At 41.6% G+C, this 17,098-nt stretch overlaps 1 protein-coding gene across 8 annotated transcripts in view; it reads right to left on the bottom strand.

The window, feature by feature from the left end:
• Positions 1-17,098, bottom strand: part of CDC14A (cell division cycle 14A) — a 127,600-nt gene that overhangs the window by 28,426 nt on the left and 82,076 nt on the right. For all 8 annotated transcript variants that reach the window (XM_073356909.2, XM_073356911.2, XM_073356914.2 and 5 more), the window contains 2 exons: positions 9,520-9,750; positions 6,043-6,181 (listed from right to left, as the gene is read on the bottom strand). In XM_073356909.2, coding sequence (XP_073213010.2) covers positions 6,043-6,181; positions 9,520-9,750 — 370 coding nt within the window. The remainder of the gene's footprint in view (positions 1-6,042; positions 6,182-9,519; positions 9,751-17,098) is intronic.

The raw sequence follows: 17,098 nt of genomic DNA, 5'->3' as shown, positions 1-17,098 counted from the left end.
TCCTTCTAATCTAATGTGGAGCCAGCTCATGAAGATGGGGAGGGACAGAGAGAGACATCTTGCTACTCTTCAGATTCTGATTCCCTTTCCCTGTCAAAGTGAGGGTCTGCAGGCAGTAAACAAGGAACAGGCAAAATTTTTATTACACTGTCTGAAATCTGAGACCCTTTCCTTGAGAGAGCCAGGGTTCATGGGCTAAAAGCTAGAAAGGCACAATATCTATTATGTTGCAGCCTGAGGTAGGGCTTCACAGGAGTAACAGGCTTCTCTGCATGTCTACATATACTGCAGGGTGAAGATGGGACCAATACCAAGCACAGTGAAGGAACTTTACAGAGAACTGAAAAGTCCCAGCAAACACTACATCTGGGTGTAAAGGCAAAGAAGAATGGGTTTAAACCCTGATATTTATTCCACTTGCTCATTAACAAAATGAAATGCCGCCTTACAAAGACTACGCTTACTTTTCTATTTTTGGATCTGAAGCCTCTGGGGTTTGCAAGATTTATTCCTGGAGCAGGCTGGGAGGGTTCTCCTCTCCTTGGAAACCCTCATGCTCCTCAATGAGCCTTCCCACAGCAGAGCTGTGGTTTGGGGGTGGTAGAAGGAGGGAGAGAGGAGAGGGCATGCCAATCTGATTCAAAGCACCATGCCCGGCTCATCCTGTGAGGCTGCTGAAAAATCACCTTATAAATATAGCATCTTAGACTTGGCTCAATGAGTGCAGGATTTCTTTGCTACTGTGATGGGGGCAGAGGGAGCTTGCTAAGAGGTGCCGCTGCACTGAAGGAACCAGAGGGGTAGAGCATCAATGCTCCAGTGATCCTTCAGCTCAGCAGAGAGAGTGGGAGGAGCAAGAAACTGAAATGACGTTGCTACTGCATGAAAATTAATAAAAATTAAAGTTATGAAACAAAACGGAACTGCTAACTTGTTCTGCTGCCAGAGATAGAATTTTGGTGGCCTGAGTTGAACAGTGGGGCTTAGTTGCTGGAACTTCCAGCAACAACACTGAATTGCTTCTAAACTGTGCAGGTCAGAGGGATTACCTGTTAGTGATGAATGAGGACAGAAGCTGTGCAGCAGAAATTTACTTTATCTTTTTCTTTACAAGATCTGGAAATCTATTATAAAGTGTGGTTGTAAGTGGAAGGACTGTTCTGCTAGCTAGGGAGGAAAATCATGCTTCAAACAGTTCAGCATCTGTTATCTTCCCAGGTCTTTATAAATAATGAAATGCAAAACAAAAACAAAAAAGCAACCCATCTCACCACCCATCAGGGTCTTGTCTTAGCCCTTGTTTCTAGGGCTTCAAAGTCCTTACAGCCCTTCTTCATAGCCTTCCCCAGCCAGCTCCTGCTCCCTGCAGGTGTCCCCTGCCCCAAGCCTTCTGCCTGGCAGTTGCAGAGAGCCCTTTTCCAGTTCCTTTCCAGCCCCAGGTCTCTGCTTACAGGGCCCAAGGACTGTAACAAGCTTATTGGGATGCAAGCATGTGGCTTGTTACAGTGATAGTCTGTACTCTCTTAACATACTCTCAAAGTATGTTACATGTAAAGCAGAGGTTGGAACACACTGTTTTTAGTGCTGTCCATTAACTCTAAATTTTGAAAGCAAACTTACATAGCCTAATAAAAGTGGCAGTACAGATCATTTGAAAGTTCACTCCTCTCACCAGTACAAGTACACTGTGGCACAAAGTATGGTAAACAGTTTTCACAAAATTACTATCAAGTTGATTTTCTCGACACTTTGCTGCTCAGAAAAGCAGTAGGAAACTGAAGCAATGCATTTCCTCCTACCTACTCCATTTTCCTCAGTGAAACTAAACAGCTTTTTATTTTACACATGAAAACCATTGCCTAAATCCCAAAGATGAGTGACCATCACAAAAGCACATGCAGAAGTGAACTGGAAACCTTTCATTCGTCATAAAACATATATTCCTTTGTATAAGCTTAAAAGATGAATATAGTGTAGCAATAAAGTCAGTGATAAAGACAGGCCTATATCAATATAATTTCAAATAATTTCAAATAATATGCTTTTACATGATTGTTGCAGAAGAGAAAGAAAGTCTGGTTGACTGGTTTAGGATGATGAATTTGTACGTCCTGATAGATACACTGAATACACGCTTTATTACCACACATAGCAAATATTTGCATGTTTGCCAGCATGTGTGAACTAATTACCTGAGGTGCTCTCTCTCTTTTGGCTCCAAATATTCATAAAAGTGGGAGCATAAACACATAAATCTCACTATGAATAAATCTTTTTAGCTCCAAATTTAGTTTTTTACATTTTTTAAAAAGAACAATAATCTATTTTTTTAATCTTCTCTATTAGCCTTCTTTTCCCATCAGAAGTATAAGATAATATCGCTTCTGTTAGAGGGGAAAAAAGTGTGACACTATAGCAATAAACCAAAAAGAGATTGGATTATGTGCATGCATTGCCTCAGAGAAAAGCTCCCACTGGGAGGTCAGATAATCAGTAAATATAGCAGGATTAGATAGTTGAAAAAGTGTTCCTACACAGAGTGAGGAAAGTCAATATCCAGTATACTTAAAAACGATCGGAGATTACACAGCTGCTGATGTCAGCCAAGTTAACTCGGAAGAACATGATGGGAATTTTTAAAATGAAAACAGCCAATATAGGAGATGGAGCTGTAGAGGAATCCTGCCATTGCTTCAATAACAAGTAAAAACTGAAATCATGTTGCTCATGAAGTTTAAGATAATTTATAAGAGGGCTTTGTGTATTTTATATATAATTATACATATAATTGTGCTTCTAGCTCTCATGTTTGGGAAGATAACTTTTCAGATGAGAACAATGTGCAAATCAATGCAGAATTGTTTTCTCGGGCTGCTTACAGCCCAAAGCAGCAACTCTAAGACAAGCATGAGTCGCTCCATTTATCTATATGTGTTGTTCACTCTGAATACTAATGATATTTTAAATAACAAATCTGTTACCTATTTTACTGCTTCACATTTTAACACAAGCACAACCCCAAACCACCTTCCATGTTTTCTCAGGTGCCAAAAGCCTTAACTGTCCCCAGGTAATAAAACCTTGAGCTCTGTTCTAACAACTTCTAAAATTAAGTTTTGTGTTGCCAATACAAAAATCTACAGCACAAAAACCTGAAAAATGTAGAGAAAGGTTAAAAAATTTATAACTCCATTTTAAAATTTCCCTGCATTTTACAGTAAAATCTGCAATTTCCCACATTGGAGTGCTGCAGAACAAGAGTTATGTCACAGCATGTAAGTCCAATTGAGTGAATGCTAACGCTCTGAGTAATAGGCTAATTTGAGACTGTTGTATTTACATTTGTTGAAATAAATGTTACTTTAGCACAATCTGTGACACACATGCAAAGCCCCCTTCCTATTCCAGGGAGAGGGCCCCTCCCTAGAGGGAGCTGCTGAATACAGGCTAGGCTGTTGCTCCCTTTGGGGTGGAGGGAGTAAGGGGAGAACCTTCGGCCCTAACTAAATCAGGGCATGAGTGAGATGTACAGAGTGGAGGAGGGCAGAGCGAGTGGCTGGTGCTGGGAACCCAGCAGGCTAGGAGGTAGTGAATCCAGAGCTTTCACTAATCTTTCCAGACAACCCTCTGTCTTACTGCCAAGAGAAAGCTAACAGTTGGGGGCATCAGACTAGACTGGCACCTCCACAGGACTCATTGACTACGTGTGTTTTTTTTAAACAGAAAAGGTTTTATAAATCAGACACTAAATATATAGATTTGTGACCCAAATCTAGCCATTGGTACCAAACTTAAGGTAAAGATAATAAAGTAACATATTTCTTTTTCTCAGGCCAAAATCTCAATCTGCCACAGCTCTAGGCTTTATTTGAATCTGAATACATCAAAGATGCTTTGGGCATTGCTAAGCAACACTACACTCAAGCATTTATTTTAAATAGAGATGACCACCACTTTGGCCATCACTGTTCTACTGTCCTTTAGAAGCTTCTGAAACAAGACGTGTATGTGCTTTAAGTTTTCATATTTTCATTTTATAATCAATCTTGATGAAGTTAATTATTTCTCAAACACCACATTTACACTACTCCAGAACAATGTATTTCTCAAACAATACTATTATTCTACAACAATAGATATTAAAGGTATGAATCCTCAATTCAAATTTTGGCACAGGTTTCTCTTGTGCGACCTTGGACTAGTCATTTTTTAATCTCTATGCATAGGCACTGACTCCGGGGTGCTCTGGGGCTGGAGCGTCCACAGAAAATAATAAATCTCCTCCTCCCCCTCCAGTGTCTCCCGCCAATCAGTTCCTCTCCCTCACACCCCAGCACCTCCTGCCTACCCCCATCAGCTGTTTGGCGGTGGCGTGTGCGGGAGGGGGTTGGCCTGGCCGATACATACCCCAGACGCCGGGGAGCAGAAGGGGCGGCGGTCCAGGTGCAGATGGGGCGGGACCAGCCAGTCCCTTCCGGCCGCTGGGATGCTGCTCTGCAGCATGGTGGGCTGACGTTGGTGGCTGTCTGAGAGCCTGCTCAGCCTGGCTGGAAAGACTGCTTCTGCTCCCTGCTCGGGCACCAGGAACTGGGGGTGAGCGAGCCAGAGTCCCCCACCCCCTGGCATGTTTCCAGCTCGCTCAGCCATGGTCCCCAGCAGCTGAGCCCAGGCAGGGAGTGGAAGCCACCTCCCCAGCCAGGCTCTCCCAGACAGCTGCTAGGCTGCAGAGCAGCGACTGGGAGGGGCCGGCATTAGAAGCAGCTCCCTCCCACTCCCCGCCTGAGCTCCCTCCCGCCAGGAATGTGCTGGGGGGGGGGCAGGTGCAGAGGGAGGACAGAGCACCCCCTCCCACCAGGCAGGTAACATGGGTTGGGGAGAGCACGGTGGCCCCAGGCTGGGTGCAGGGGAGGCCGGAGGGGGAGAAGAGAGATGACATGTTCCTGGTCATGGGACCCCCATTTAGATCGTGCCTCCCTCCCCCCGGTATGGGGAGGCACCAGTTATTTATGGCCACCCTCAGGAGAGGGGGTGGAACGGGGGTGAAAAGAGGCAGGGCAGGGCCTTGAGGGAAAGGGCAGGGCCTGCGATGGAGCAAGACTGTTGTGTATTTCTTAGTTTTTCTTAAGGACACTACATCCTCTGTTAGATTTTTCCCATAATGATGCACATTTACAGTGATCATCTTAAAATGTATTTTGTGTTGGATAGGAAGTTAAGCTTGGGGCAGGAGGGGAGGTAATGGGCAGAAGAGTCTATGCTCACCAAACCTCACTCCCCTTCAGAACCTGGAAAGGAACCAAAGATTCCCGAGTTGTATGTACCATGCCTCTGCTGTCAGCAAATATCTGTGAAATCCAATGGCAAAGTGCCCTATTCCCACCTCCAATGCTAGCTTACATAGAGGGTGACAACCTACTACTGTTATCAGTTACTTCATTAGTTCAAGTGGCAGAGGGCTGTGAGGTCGATCTAAAGATTCCAATCCTGCTGATGACCCACGTAGGGGTCAATATAAATGCCACATTACGGCATTTGTTTTTTCAGTTTGCTTTTTTAAAAAGCCAAAGATATTACACTCACAGTCATTAAAAACATTCAGAGTCCAAAGTCAAGCACTCAAAAAATCAGGAAATGCCAGAATTATGGATGCTTGTGCATATGCATTAAGATACCATCTTTAAATACATTATCACATACTTTTCCCCCCACATTCATCCTCCTTGGATAATCACAGGCTTAGCCTCCAACACTGACACCCCTTTCAACTCCCAGACCCCTTCCCCCGTGCCCCAAAAATAATCAAACCCAAAATCCAGGAGAGTTTTAACTCCAATAAAGGAAGAGTACCAGAGATTCCATAGAGATGTCACAATTGCTACTGATTTTATGTGGAAGATAGTCAAACGCTAAGGTGATGATGGACGGCAACACAAAACACTATGACATTAGATAGATAAGATTTGGTAGATACTACAAATTGGTAAAAATAGAGATGGTTAGAAGCAGTAGACTACCTACAGTAATAAAAGATGCTATACTCACTCTTCCAAAAAGTGCTGCTGGGGTCCTATAATAGAGCCTGGCCGACATATTCTAATCCAAGCAATGACTTCAGCATGCGTGAACCTATAGTGTTTCATTATGTAACAGGCTAGCAATGTTCCTGTTCTCCCAAGACCAGCTACAAGAGACAAAAGAATCAAAATAAATATTCATATACAAATACACACGTACAACACTTAAGTATTTTGAAACCAAAGCGTTCCCCCCATACCACATCTCTATATTGCAATTTCATCCATGCCTCTGATGTTGGATTTATGATTTTTGCTTAATTTCTTATTCAATTTGCTACGTTTTAGAAATAAAGCTGGCCAGATACCTAAACAAGTATCAAATTGCTGGAAGTTTGTTTTAGTAGAAGTGTTTAAGAAAACATGGAAGAAAGGTGGATTTCATTGTAATTTGCATCATTTCACCACTAAAACCCTTTAGATTGAAAATTTATTTCAATAAAGAATTTTTTAAAGGAAGTTTTTAATTTTTATAACGGATTATAAAATACAAAAATGTATCTAATATCCTATAATAAATGTTAAAAAAGCAAAATGTGTTTCCTGATAAAGTAGAAAGAAAATTTTAAGACTGACCACTTTACAAGCTAGGGCTCAAATCCTGCAGACACTTAAGCATGGGTGTGAAAAGATATCCACATTTAAATGTTGGCAGGATTGGGATCCAAATTAGCTTTCTGGAATCACTATATCGTGTTATTAAATGAACACTCATTCAATTTAATTTTTTTAATTTTTTTTTTTTTGCAGGTTGGCAAAACTAAAAAAATAAATACTAGTTAGTGTTTCGATAACTGTTTTAATCTAAACCGATTAAAGCAATGATCAAGTTGTTCTGCACAAGGGAAATTAAGAAACAGAAACTAAGGGACATGTCTAAGTTAATAGCAAGTTAGCAACAGAATAGGGATTTGCCCAATTCCAGTGCTGTGCTCTATCCACTAGACCACACTGTCTCCCCAATAAAATATTTAGAGTTTACAGTATGGTTAATTACCTGCAGATGTCCATTAGCTGCTTAACTATGGTTTCTGCACTAACAGTAACTGTTGAGATAAAAACCTTTTTACATTTCTGTCTAGTATTTTTTTTCCATTTAATATAGAAGCACCACCACACTACATTTAATCAAGGAATACTAATCTTGCTGTCTGACTTCTCAGAACGCTAAAATAATTTAAGAAATGGGATGAATGGGGTCACAAGAACAAATAATGAGCCGATTCTATTTAGTACCGCACTAGCTCTGTAGAATGATTTGAAGTGAAAGACAATAGTGTTACATTAAAGACAGACATGCAGTTTGTGCTGGGAAGGCAGTTTATACATAGATTTCTCAAACTGTAACAACTCACATATTTGTCTGAAAAAGAAAACACTCTCTGATCTACAAAAATATTTTTTATTACATCACATTTGTTACTGAAGGTTTCAGCAGAAAAGCTATGTGAAAAAACTAAGGCTGTGGAAACACCTGCAATAGCAAACTTTCAGATTAAATGATTTTAATAACAGCTCCAGTAACAAGTGATTTCTAACCTGGAAGCTGTAAAAACATCCTTGGAAAAACAAGAGAGCAATACAACTACTATGCAGTATATTAAGTACGAATGAACATTGAATTTGTATCTTATAAATTTAGTAGAGCCCAAGGAAGGAACAAAGGCCAAGTAGCTTATCTTCAGACAGTATGTTATTGAACTAAATGACAACTAGTTCAACAATATAAATGTACGACACTGAATTCAGAGCATTTAGAGTCATATACTTGTAACACAACTGTTAAGCATATCATGTCCCTCGAGTAATTAATCCACATAAATTATAACAATCTACTATTATCATCAATAATTTAAGTTACGACTTTAGTTCAAGCCATACAGCTCTGTGTTATAGTTGTCAAAATGTCTGATGACAACTTCTAAGCTATGCTCAAATAAATTGGTTAGTCTCTAAGGTGCCACAAGTACTCCTTTTCTTTTTGCGAATATAGACTAACAGGGCTGTTACACACCTGAACTTAGTTTTTTCTAAACATTTTGTAGGAAAATTTAGTGCTCATAGAAATGACAAAATGTATACCACTGTTCTGAGCGAGGCATAGTGCAAAGAAATATTTTGCTAACCTCTCTATATAACTCTGTTCATGCACTTCATTCTTGATCTTCAATGGCCCTGCTAGTCCTTCCTGTATAATCTTGAAGAAAACTACCACTAACTGTGCTTGATGCATCAAGATATAAAGCTTTGTGACACCACTATCACGAATGGGAGTTAATTTGCAACCACTCATTTTCATGTTATAAGAGATCAAGTTCTAGTGAACTGATCTACTGTGCAACCTATCCAGTTCTCCTTTGTGTAAAATTTTAATTGGAGACAATCCATATTTGATTACTAAAAAAAAAAAAAAAAAAAAAAAAAAAGATATATTAAGTCCCTCAATGCTATAGCTAACAAAAAGCGTCACGCCAGGCAGAGTATAAAGATTTTATTACGTGCTACCCAGTATTAAGTATTAATGTACTTAATGTTTTACTCTTCCTCAGGCTACAACAGTAACTGCAAAATTGTGTGTGGTCGCTTTGGATGAGCTATTACCAGCAGGAGAGTGAGTTTGTGTGTATAGGGGTGGGGGTGTGTGTGAGAAAACCTGTATTTGTGCTGGAAATGGCCCAACTTGCTTATCATACACATTTTAAAGAGAGTGGTCACTTTGGATGGGCTATTACCAGCAGGAGAGTGAGTTTGTGTGTGTATGGGGGTGGGGGGGTGTGTGTGAGAAAACCTGTATTTGTGCTGGAAATGGCCCAACTTGATTTTCATACACATTGTGAGGAGAGTGGTCACTTTGGATAAGCTATTACCAGCAGGAGAGTGAGTTTGTGGGGGGTGAGAAAACCTGGATTTGTGCTGGAAATGGCCCAACTTGATGATCACTTTAGATAAGCTATTACCAGCAGGAGAGTGGGGTGGGAGGAGGTATTGTTTCATGGTCTCTGTGTATATAATGTCTTCTGCAGTTTCCACAGTATGCATCCGATGAAGTGAGCTGTAGCTCACGAAAGCTCATGCTCAAATAAATTGGTAAGTCTCTAAGGTGCCACAAGTACTCCTTTTCTTTTTGAAGAAGACTGTGTGACTCTTAACATCTACTAGCCCACTTTCTATAAACGCTGAAGAGAGATCTTCAGCAAAATAAACAAAACAAAAACAAACAGCAGCATCATTATATGGAATAAAAAAAAGAAACCCTGAATAGCAAATAATGTAATGTATAGTTCTCATGCTGGAGTAGAAGAATTTACTGTGAACTCTTTGTAGAATGAAAATAACCTGCACAGGATCAAAAACTCTTAAGCAAAATTATTTTCAGAACTGGCAAATGCTTTTTCTTATTTTGAACTAAAAATTCCTGAGTACACTGTGTTAGGTTTTTACATACCTTTACAGTGTACAGCTATAGCACCTTCAGCATTCTCGCAGATATTCAAGAACCGTCGCACTATATGGTCACTTGGTGTGCTTCCATCTATGAAGAACAAGTCATAATGCTCAAAGCCAGCATCTGTAAACCGTTTTGCCTCATAGATTTTTTTGTTTAGTCTTATGATTGATGTGACATTATGCTTCCTGAAATAGGGAAAGTAGGCTTCAGGTGCATGAAGAGGATAACCTAAAAGAAACAAAAAAAGATTACACATTAGTAAATCACTGAAACCTACCTGAAACACACACAAATCCAAACCTCCATTAAAAAACCAAAACAAATGAACACATTTTTGAATGAAAAACTTTTTACTCATGCTGTAAACAATCACATTTGACATTTTAATAAAGGTAAATATATCTATGAGAAAAAATATGCTAAGATGTGTTAAAAATTAACAAAAAGCTTTAGCCTGAGGTTTATAAAGCTATTATTCTTACAAATAAAAGTATCAGAAGACATTAAAGCATAATCTCTCTTAGGTACTTTACAATGTCCTGTGTGTTATAAGTTAGGTTTACAATTAATACATTAGACACCCACTCACACTCTAAAGCTATTCTTATAATGAAGGATTGTCTGCTTTAAAGTGGGGCATGTATATGAATGTAGGATTCCATAATGGTGCAGATGTGTATTTGTTATGGAGCCACAGGCCAAGAGCCTTAGAACAAGTGGACACCTTCTGCAACTAAGAAGCTACAGTACAATACGTAAAGAATATGCTGGCAATGCTACTACTATTCTAGTGCATTAGGTTTATCACAAGATGCGTTAATTTTAAATTGGTATTCTGTTTCTTTTTTATTTTTAACCTTTATTTCTGTGGGTAGTAGACCTAGCCAAACTGAACTTCCCATTGTTTATTGTTGGTTAAGAGAGGGTAACTCATGTGGAGAAAATAGCAGCTTTTGTTAAGAAAAGGCCAGATCTTTTTTTCTTGATTTGGGTTATTAACCTGAATTTCTTCCTAGCAATAAGTTTGGCTGTGCCAAGTGGAGATAGGATTAGTCAGAATTTCTCCTATGAAAAATTTTATTCATGACTATATGGGCATATAGAGGAATGGAGAAAATAAACTTATACAAACATTTAAAACTAAATACTCCTAGCAACTAAGTGAAATCCTGGTCCCATTGGAGTCAAAGCCAAAACTCCCATTAACTTCAGAAGGGACAAGATTTCACTATTTATGTAATAAGTCTCCACTGCCTTACGGCTAATTTTATAGCAGTAACTTACCTTAATATTAATGTTAGGATTGTTAAGAAACAGTTAATTAAGTTTAAATCCTGCAAATAAAAACGTATATGTTACAGGAAGATTTTTCTTTGAACCTGAAAGCTGGAGTCTCCATTCTGAAGTGAGTTTTGCACAGAGAAGTTGAAGAGGACCCCAAGAAAAAAAAAATGGATCAGAAGCCAGGATTAGACAGGGCCATGGTTATTGCTCCAAGAGAAAGGTGATCCCCTACACAAACTAGAAGCTTGTCTTTTCACGTTGTCTTCAGAGAGCCTCCTTCAAGCCTGAGAAGGCCCTGTCTGAGAACCTTTTGAGTTCATAGGTCAGAAGTGGTATTGGCTCAGCTTGAGAAGAAATTTTTCAGGTTTCCTCCAGAGGAAGGTGGGCCTGGGCCAGCAAAATTTCACTGTCTTGAGAAGACAACACCCCTGGGGCAAACCCTCTGGCGCTAGAAAATAAAAGTTCACCAGGCCATTCATGCAGATACTGTGAATGCTATAGCAATATGTAAAGCAACAGAAAATTATTAAAACCACTTTTATGGGAATGTTCGATTTTCCACAGCCTATAAAATCTTCTGCCGGACCAACCTCATCAGTTGGGATTAGAATTTATTTTCATCAGATCAGGTCCTATTAAGATTAAGAAAGGATGAATCAATCTTTGGAACAGAAAAGAATCTGGTGCCCTTATCCAATTAGACTTGGTATGTCAGAGAGATCTTATTAATGGACCACCTGAATCAACAATCTTCTCAAGAGATTCTAGAATGAGGAAAACTGAACTGCTTTTCCTAAAGCTCATTTTGAGAGGGTCCTGGAGAGACTGGGCTATTGGTTGGCTATCTGAAAGGCAAATGTCTCAAATCAAGCATTCCTCCACATCTTCATTAGCGAATAAGCAACTCAGGTCATCTTCATTAAAATGTGCAGAGTGGGAGGAAAGTTTCCCTCCATCAGCTGAGGTCTGAGAAAAATGTTATGCCAAGGGGTATCTTTAAAAGAAGAGACAGGTTTGTTGTTTTATGTTTGCTTATTGTAGAAAAGTGTTAATTGCCCTAGGACTGCAAACCCAGAAAAGGAGAAGAAAAAAAAAAAGAAAAAAGAGTCCTGTCCTTTGTGCTTAAGAGTGTTGCTTTGGCAGTCAGGTGGGAGATGAGCTGATCCTCCTCAAATTCAAACAAGCAATTTAAAGTTGAAGAAATTTAAAGGTGCCGACTATCTGCAGCTTGAGGATTGGAGGGGCTCTGATCAGTGAGGAGGGAAGCCTTAGATGACACAGAGGATGAACAGTGTGGGGAGCAAAGCAGACAGAGGTCATTGATGGTAGGGTACTCCATGGAACACAGTGGGCATCAAAACTTAGTCACTATGGCTAAAGATGGATCTTGCACAGCCATATTTTGGAGGGATCTCACACAGCCCACATTTATTCCCCTGCTGCCATTTATCCCATCCAGTGGAGTTAAACCAGTTGTAGCACTGGTGGGAAGGCTGTTGATAGGCTGAATGGAAGTATTGTGACTTGGTAGTGGGTTCTATTCACTATGAACCTTAGAATCTTCTGCTGATCTGGACAGGTCACTGTATGAAAGTAAGCCCCCTTTAAGTTGAGGGCAGCATACCAGTCCCCTTGTTCTAGGGAAGGAATAATAGAAGTTAGGGTAGCCATGTGGAACTTTATTTTCTTCAGGTATTTATTTAACTCTCTTAGATCTAAAATAGACCTGAAACCATCTTTTGCTTTGGGAATAAGGAAATAGCAAGAACAAAAACCCTTCTCCCTGAGAAACAGAGGAACTTCCTCTATGGCTACTGCTAGGAGAGATTGAACCTCCTGCTGAAGAATGGTCTTGTGAGAGTGTCCCTGAAGAGCATGGAGGAAGTGGTATAGAGGATTGGGAAAACATATGGGAAGGAACAGATGGGCCTGTATGAACTAGTATATTGCCCTTGACAAACTGTCAAAAATGTGTTTTTAGAATGGACAGCTGGATAAGAGGAATCTGCTGCCGCAAGGAGGAGTGAGGAGGTGATTGTTTCCAATAATTTCTGCCCCTTTTTCTCAGCAGGTCTTGCGGCGGAGACAAAAAGCTTCCTCTTTGTCGCTGGTGTGTAGATTCCAAGTGACTTCAGAGCTGCCCTGGAACCTTTTAGACTACGTCACCTATTGTCCATCTTTTCTGAAAAGGACCTCTAAAAGGGCAGATCTTGAATGGTCTGTTATACTTCATGAGAAGACCAGAAGACTGCAGCCATATGCATATGCAGTTCGATTCACAGATATGGCAGACACCATGAATCGAACTGCTGAGTCCGCTGAATCCCAGTGATCCTGGCCATCAGCTTGCCCTCCTCCACCATCACTCCTGCCTGGAATCTTCCATTAGCCTGTCTTTAAACTTCATGATGTTTTCCCAGAGGGTAGTCATGACAACTCAGAGGGGTGACAACCTCAGGAGGGGTGCAACTGTAAGTTGCACCCTTCCTGTTGAATAAAATTTATGGCCAAACAAGTCCAGTCTCTTCGATGCCTTCCCCTTTGGTGTGAACACTTGATGCCCCTAATCCTTCCTGCTTGTTTGCCTACTGCCTCCACCAAAGACCCTGGGGCTGGGTGAGAGTAGTGGTGTTCAAAACCCTTAAAAGGGACATCTCTGCCTGTTTCACTGTAGGAAGAAGGGAAGGAAAGGAAGAAGGGGTCTACCAATTGCTTCATTAATTGGGAGTGCAACTCAGGAGGCTGCCACCAAAGCTAATTTATCCACTAGTTTGTGGCATTTCTTGCGGACCTCTTCCCCTGAATGTCTAATACCAAAGCTACCCTTTTAAGCAGTTCTTGGTGAACCCTGCAATCCTCCAGTGGTGGTGAATCACTCACCATCTCTATAACCTCATTTGGTGATAAGGAAGATGATGCACCAGGATGCTGATGCAACGTCTGGTCGGTCTCCTATAGTGGAAAAGCTGACTGAGCAATTTCCAGATGCTTGGTACCACATGTCAAGAGAACATTCCCCGAGGTGCTGACTACCCCTCAGAAATCAACTCAGGTGGGTGAAGAGAGGTCCTAGTAGGGGGAGAGACACCTGATGGTGTCCAGAAAGGCCTATAACATGGTGGTGTCTGGGCCCATACTAGCATAAGCCACTATCTCTGAGATGTGCCACTGCTGGAATTGCTGCGAGACCCATGAACTCCAAAGCTCTGATGGAGGGTATGCATCCACCAATGTGATCTATGCCATCATGTGCCAGCAATGCCCCTCTGCCATGTACATTGGTCAAACTGGACAGTCTCTACGTAAAAGAATAAATGGACACAAATCAGATGTCAAGAATTATAACATTCATAAACCAGTCGGAGAACACTTCAATCTCTCTGGTCACGCAATCACAGACATGAAGGTCGCTATCTTAAAACAAAAAAACTTCAAATCCAGACTCCAGCGAGAAACTGCTGAATTGGAATTCATTTGCAAATTGGATACTATTAATTTAGGCTTAAATAGAGACTGGGAGTGGCTAAGTCATTATGCAAGGTAGCCTGTTTCCTCTTGTTTTTTCCTACCCCCCCCCCCCCAGATGTTCTGGTTTAACTTGGATTTAAACCTGGAGAATGGTCAGTTTAGATGAGCTATTACCAGCAGGAGAGTGAGTTTGTGTGTGTATGGGGGTGGGGGGGGATGTGAGAAAACCTTGATCTATGCAGGAAATAGCCCGACTTGATTATGTAAAGAGTTGTCACTTTGGATGGGCTAGCACCAGCAGGAGAGTGAATTTGTGTGGGGGGGTGGAGGGTGAGAAAACCTGGATTTGTGCTGGAAATGGCCCACCTGTTGATCACTTTAGATAAGCTATTACCAGCAGGACAGTGGGGTGGGAGGAGGTATTGTTTCATGATTTCTGTGTGTATATAAAGTCTGCTGCAGTTTCCACGGTAAACATCTGATGAAGTGAGCTGTAGCTCACGAAAGCTCATGCTCAAATAAATTGGTTAGTCTCTAAGGTGCCACAAGTACTCCTTTTCGGTATGCATCCTGTTTTGCATGGGACACAAAAAGACCCCACTTCCGAGTCTGAAGAAAATGACTCGGAGTCCATTGATAACAATGAAGCAGAACCCATGTGGATAGGAGATAGATAAGCTGAGCTAGAGAATGGCAGTACTGGGGATATTAATGGTTGTTTGCCCCTGGATTGTACTGCCTCTTAGGTCATCAGCCTGGCACCCGACTTACAGGATTTAAACCACAGAATGCGAGGCATGGCTCTGGTACCAGTACTGAGATTCAAATCTGGCCCAAAAAGGACCTAAAACTGAAGCCTATCACCAGCACTAACTATACTCTATACCTAACTGACTGCTAAGAGAACAAATAGATTATATACAAAAAATGAGGGAAAAGCTTGTGACAGCAAGACCAGAAGTGCTCCAACAACCATCATTGTGGTAAGAAGAAACTGAAGGGCGGTTGGCTGCAACTCCATATTCTTATACCTGCATGCAATGTGTGCGATGGTGGAGAGCGCTTGTGCCATCCCAATGGATACTGATGAGGGATAAAGTTCCCCAACAGCTGCACATGAGGTGTGTACATACCTACAGTAGAACAGACATGTGCAATCACTCGAAGAACTCACCCACTTTGCAATGAGAATGCAGGTTAAATCACTCAAGCAATTACAGTCCTTCATTGCCTTGCCACAATGCCCTCTGTATGCCCAGAAGACAGACAAGTTCTCCTACAACTCACTGGGAAAGAGTTAAAGAACAGCTCAGCTTACTCCAACACAAAGAATCATGAGATATGTGCCCAAAAGTCCTGGTGAAACACAGGTGGCTGCAGCACCAGCAAGGACACAGTAACTTGTGGATGGCTTTGCAACTCTAAAGTATTCAGACTTCATATGATGGTCCAACCTTTTCAGTACTGTGGGCTGCATTTGTAGCTGTGTAGCACCTCCGCAGGCAATGTACATTAGCAGCAGCACAGGAGCTAGCAAACAGAGCTGTAAACAGGGGAGTTTGAGTGGGAGTTTGTCTTGTGGTGCTTGTGTGGGGTTTGGTTTTGCTGTGGGTGGTGGTGTTTTGGTGTGGTTTGTGTTTCCCAGATTAACAGGATTTAGGTGGGAAGGCTATGACAGATTCAGAGGTGGCAGTGGGAGTGACCCATGTAGCAGATGACACAATGAAGATGACTGGATGTGGAAGCTGTGGTATGTACATGATCCTGGAGGGGGCACCTGGTAAGAGTTTTGTCTGCATGAAATGCCGTCTGATAGAGCTGATGGAGGAAAAGATCAGAGGTTTGGAGATGCAGGTGGAAAGTCTGGTAGAGTTTAGGAAGGGGTTTGAGCAGATTATGGAGCAAAGACATGAGGTATCTGAAGGGAAAAGCTCAGACTTGCAGATGGAAGCAGGACTAGGGAATTTTGAGGGGAGACTGGGTGAGGAAAGTGGTCAGTGGAAGCATGTGACTAAAAGAACTAGGCAGAGGAAAAGACGGGCTAGTGAAGGAGAAATAGAGCTTCAGAATAGGTTTGCAGAGTTGGAAAATGAAGAAGGGGCTCAGCAGGTAGTCACTGAAGGTGACAGGGCAAGGAAGAAGAGAAGAGCGGTTAGTCCTATAGGAAAAGGGGAAGAGTTAATGGAGATTACACCAAATATGAGCCCCAGGAGGATACAGGATGGGTTAAAAAGGATTACAAGGGAGAATGGGAATGGAAAAAACTTGCAGCCAGAGGGAACAGGGGATAGACTGGAGAATAGCACCGTCACTAGGAAAAGGCAGGTCTATGTGATTGGGGACTCTTTATTGAGAAGAATAGATAGGCCTGTAACCAGAGCTGATCCAGAAAATAGGAGGGTGTGCTGTCTTCCAGGTGCTAAGATACGGGATGTAGACCTGAGGTTAAAAAGGATTCTAAAGGGAGCGGGAAAGAATCCCCTAATTATCCTTCATGTGGGAACAAATGATACGGCTAGATTCTCACTGGAAAGTATTAAGGGAGACTATGTTAGGCTGGGGAGGACGCTTAAGGAAATTGAGGCTCAGGTGATCTTTAGTGGGATTTTGCCTGTTCCTAGAGAAGGGCAACAAAGGTGTGACAAGATTATGACTATCAATAGATGGCTTAGGCAGTGGTGCTATAAGGAGGGCTTTGGGATGTATGGCCATTGGGAGGCATTCATGGATAGAGGACAGTTCTCTCGGGATGGACTTCATCTGAGTAGGGAAGGAAATAGACTTCTAGGATGGAGGCTGGCACAACTGATTAAGAGAGCTTTAA

Source organism: Lepidochelys kempii, chromosome 8 (assembly GCF_965140285.1).
Source record: "Lepidochelys kempii isolate rLepKem1 chromosome 8, rLepKem1.hap1, whole genome shotgun sequence".
Lineage (NCBI taxonomy): Eukaryota > Metazoa > Chordata > Testudines > Cheloniidae > Lepidochelys > Lepidochelys kempii.
Note: the sequence above shows the minus strand (reverse complement) of the source record. Positions and strands in the feature narration are given on the sequence as shown.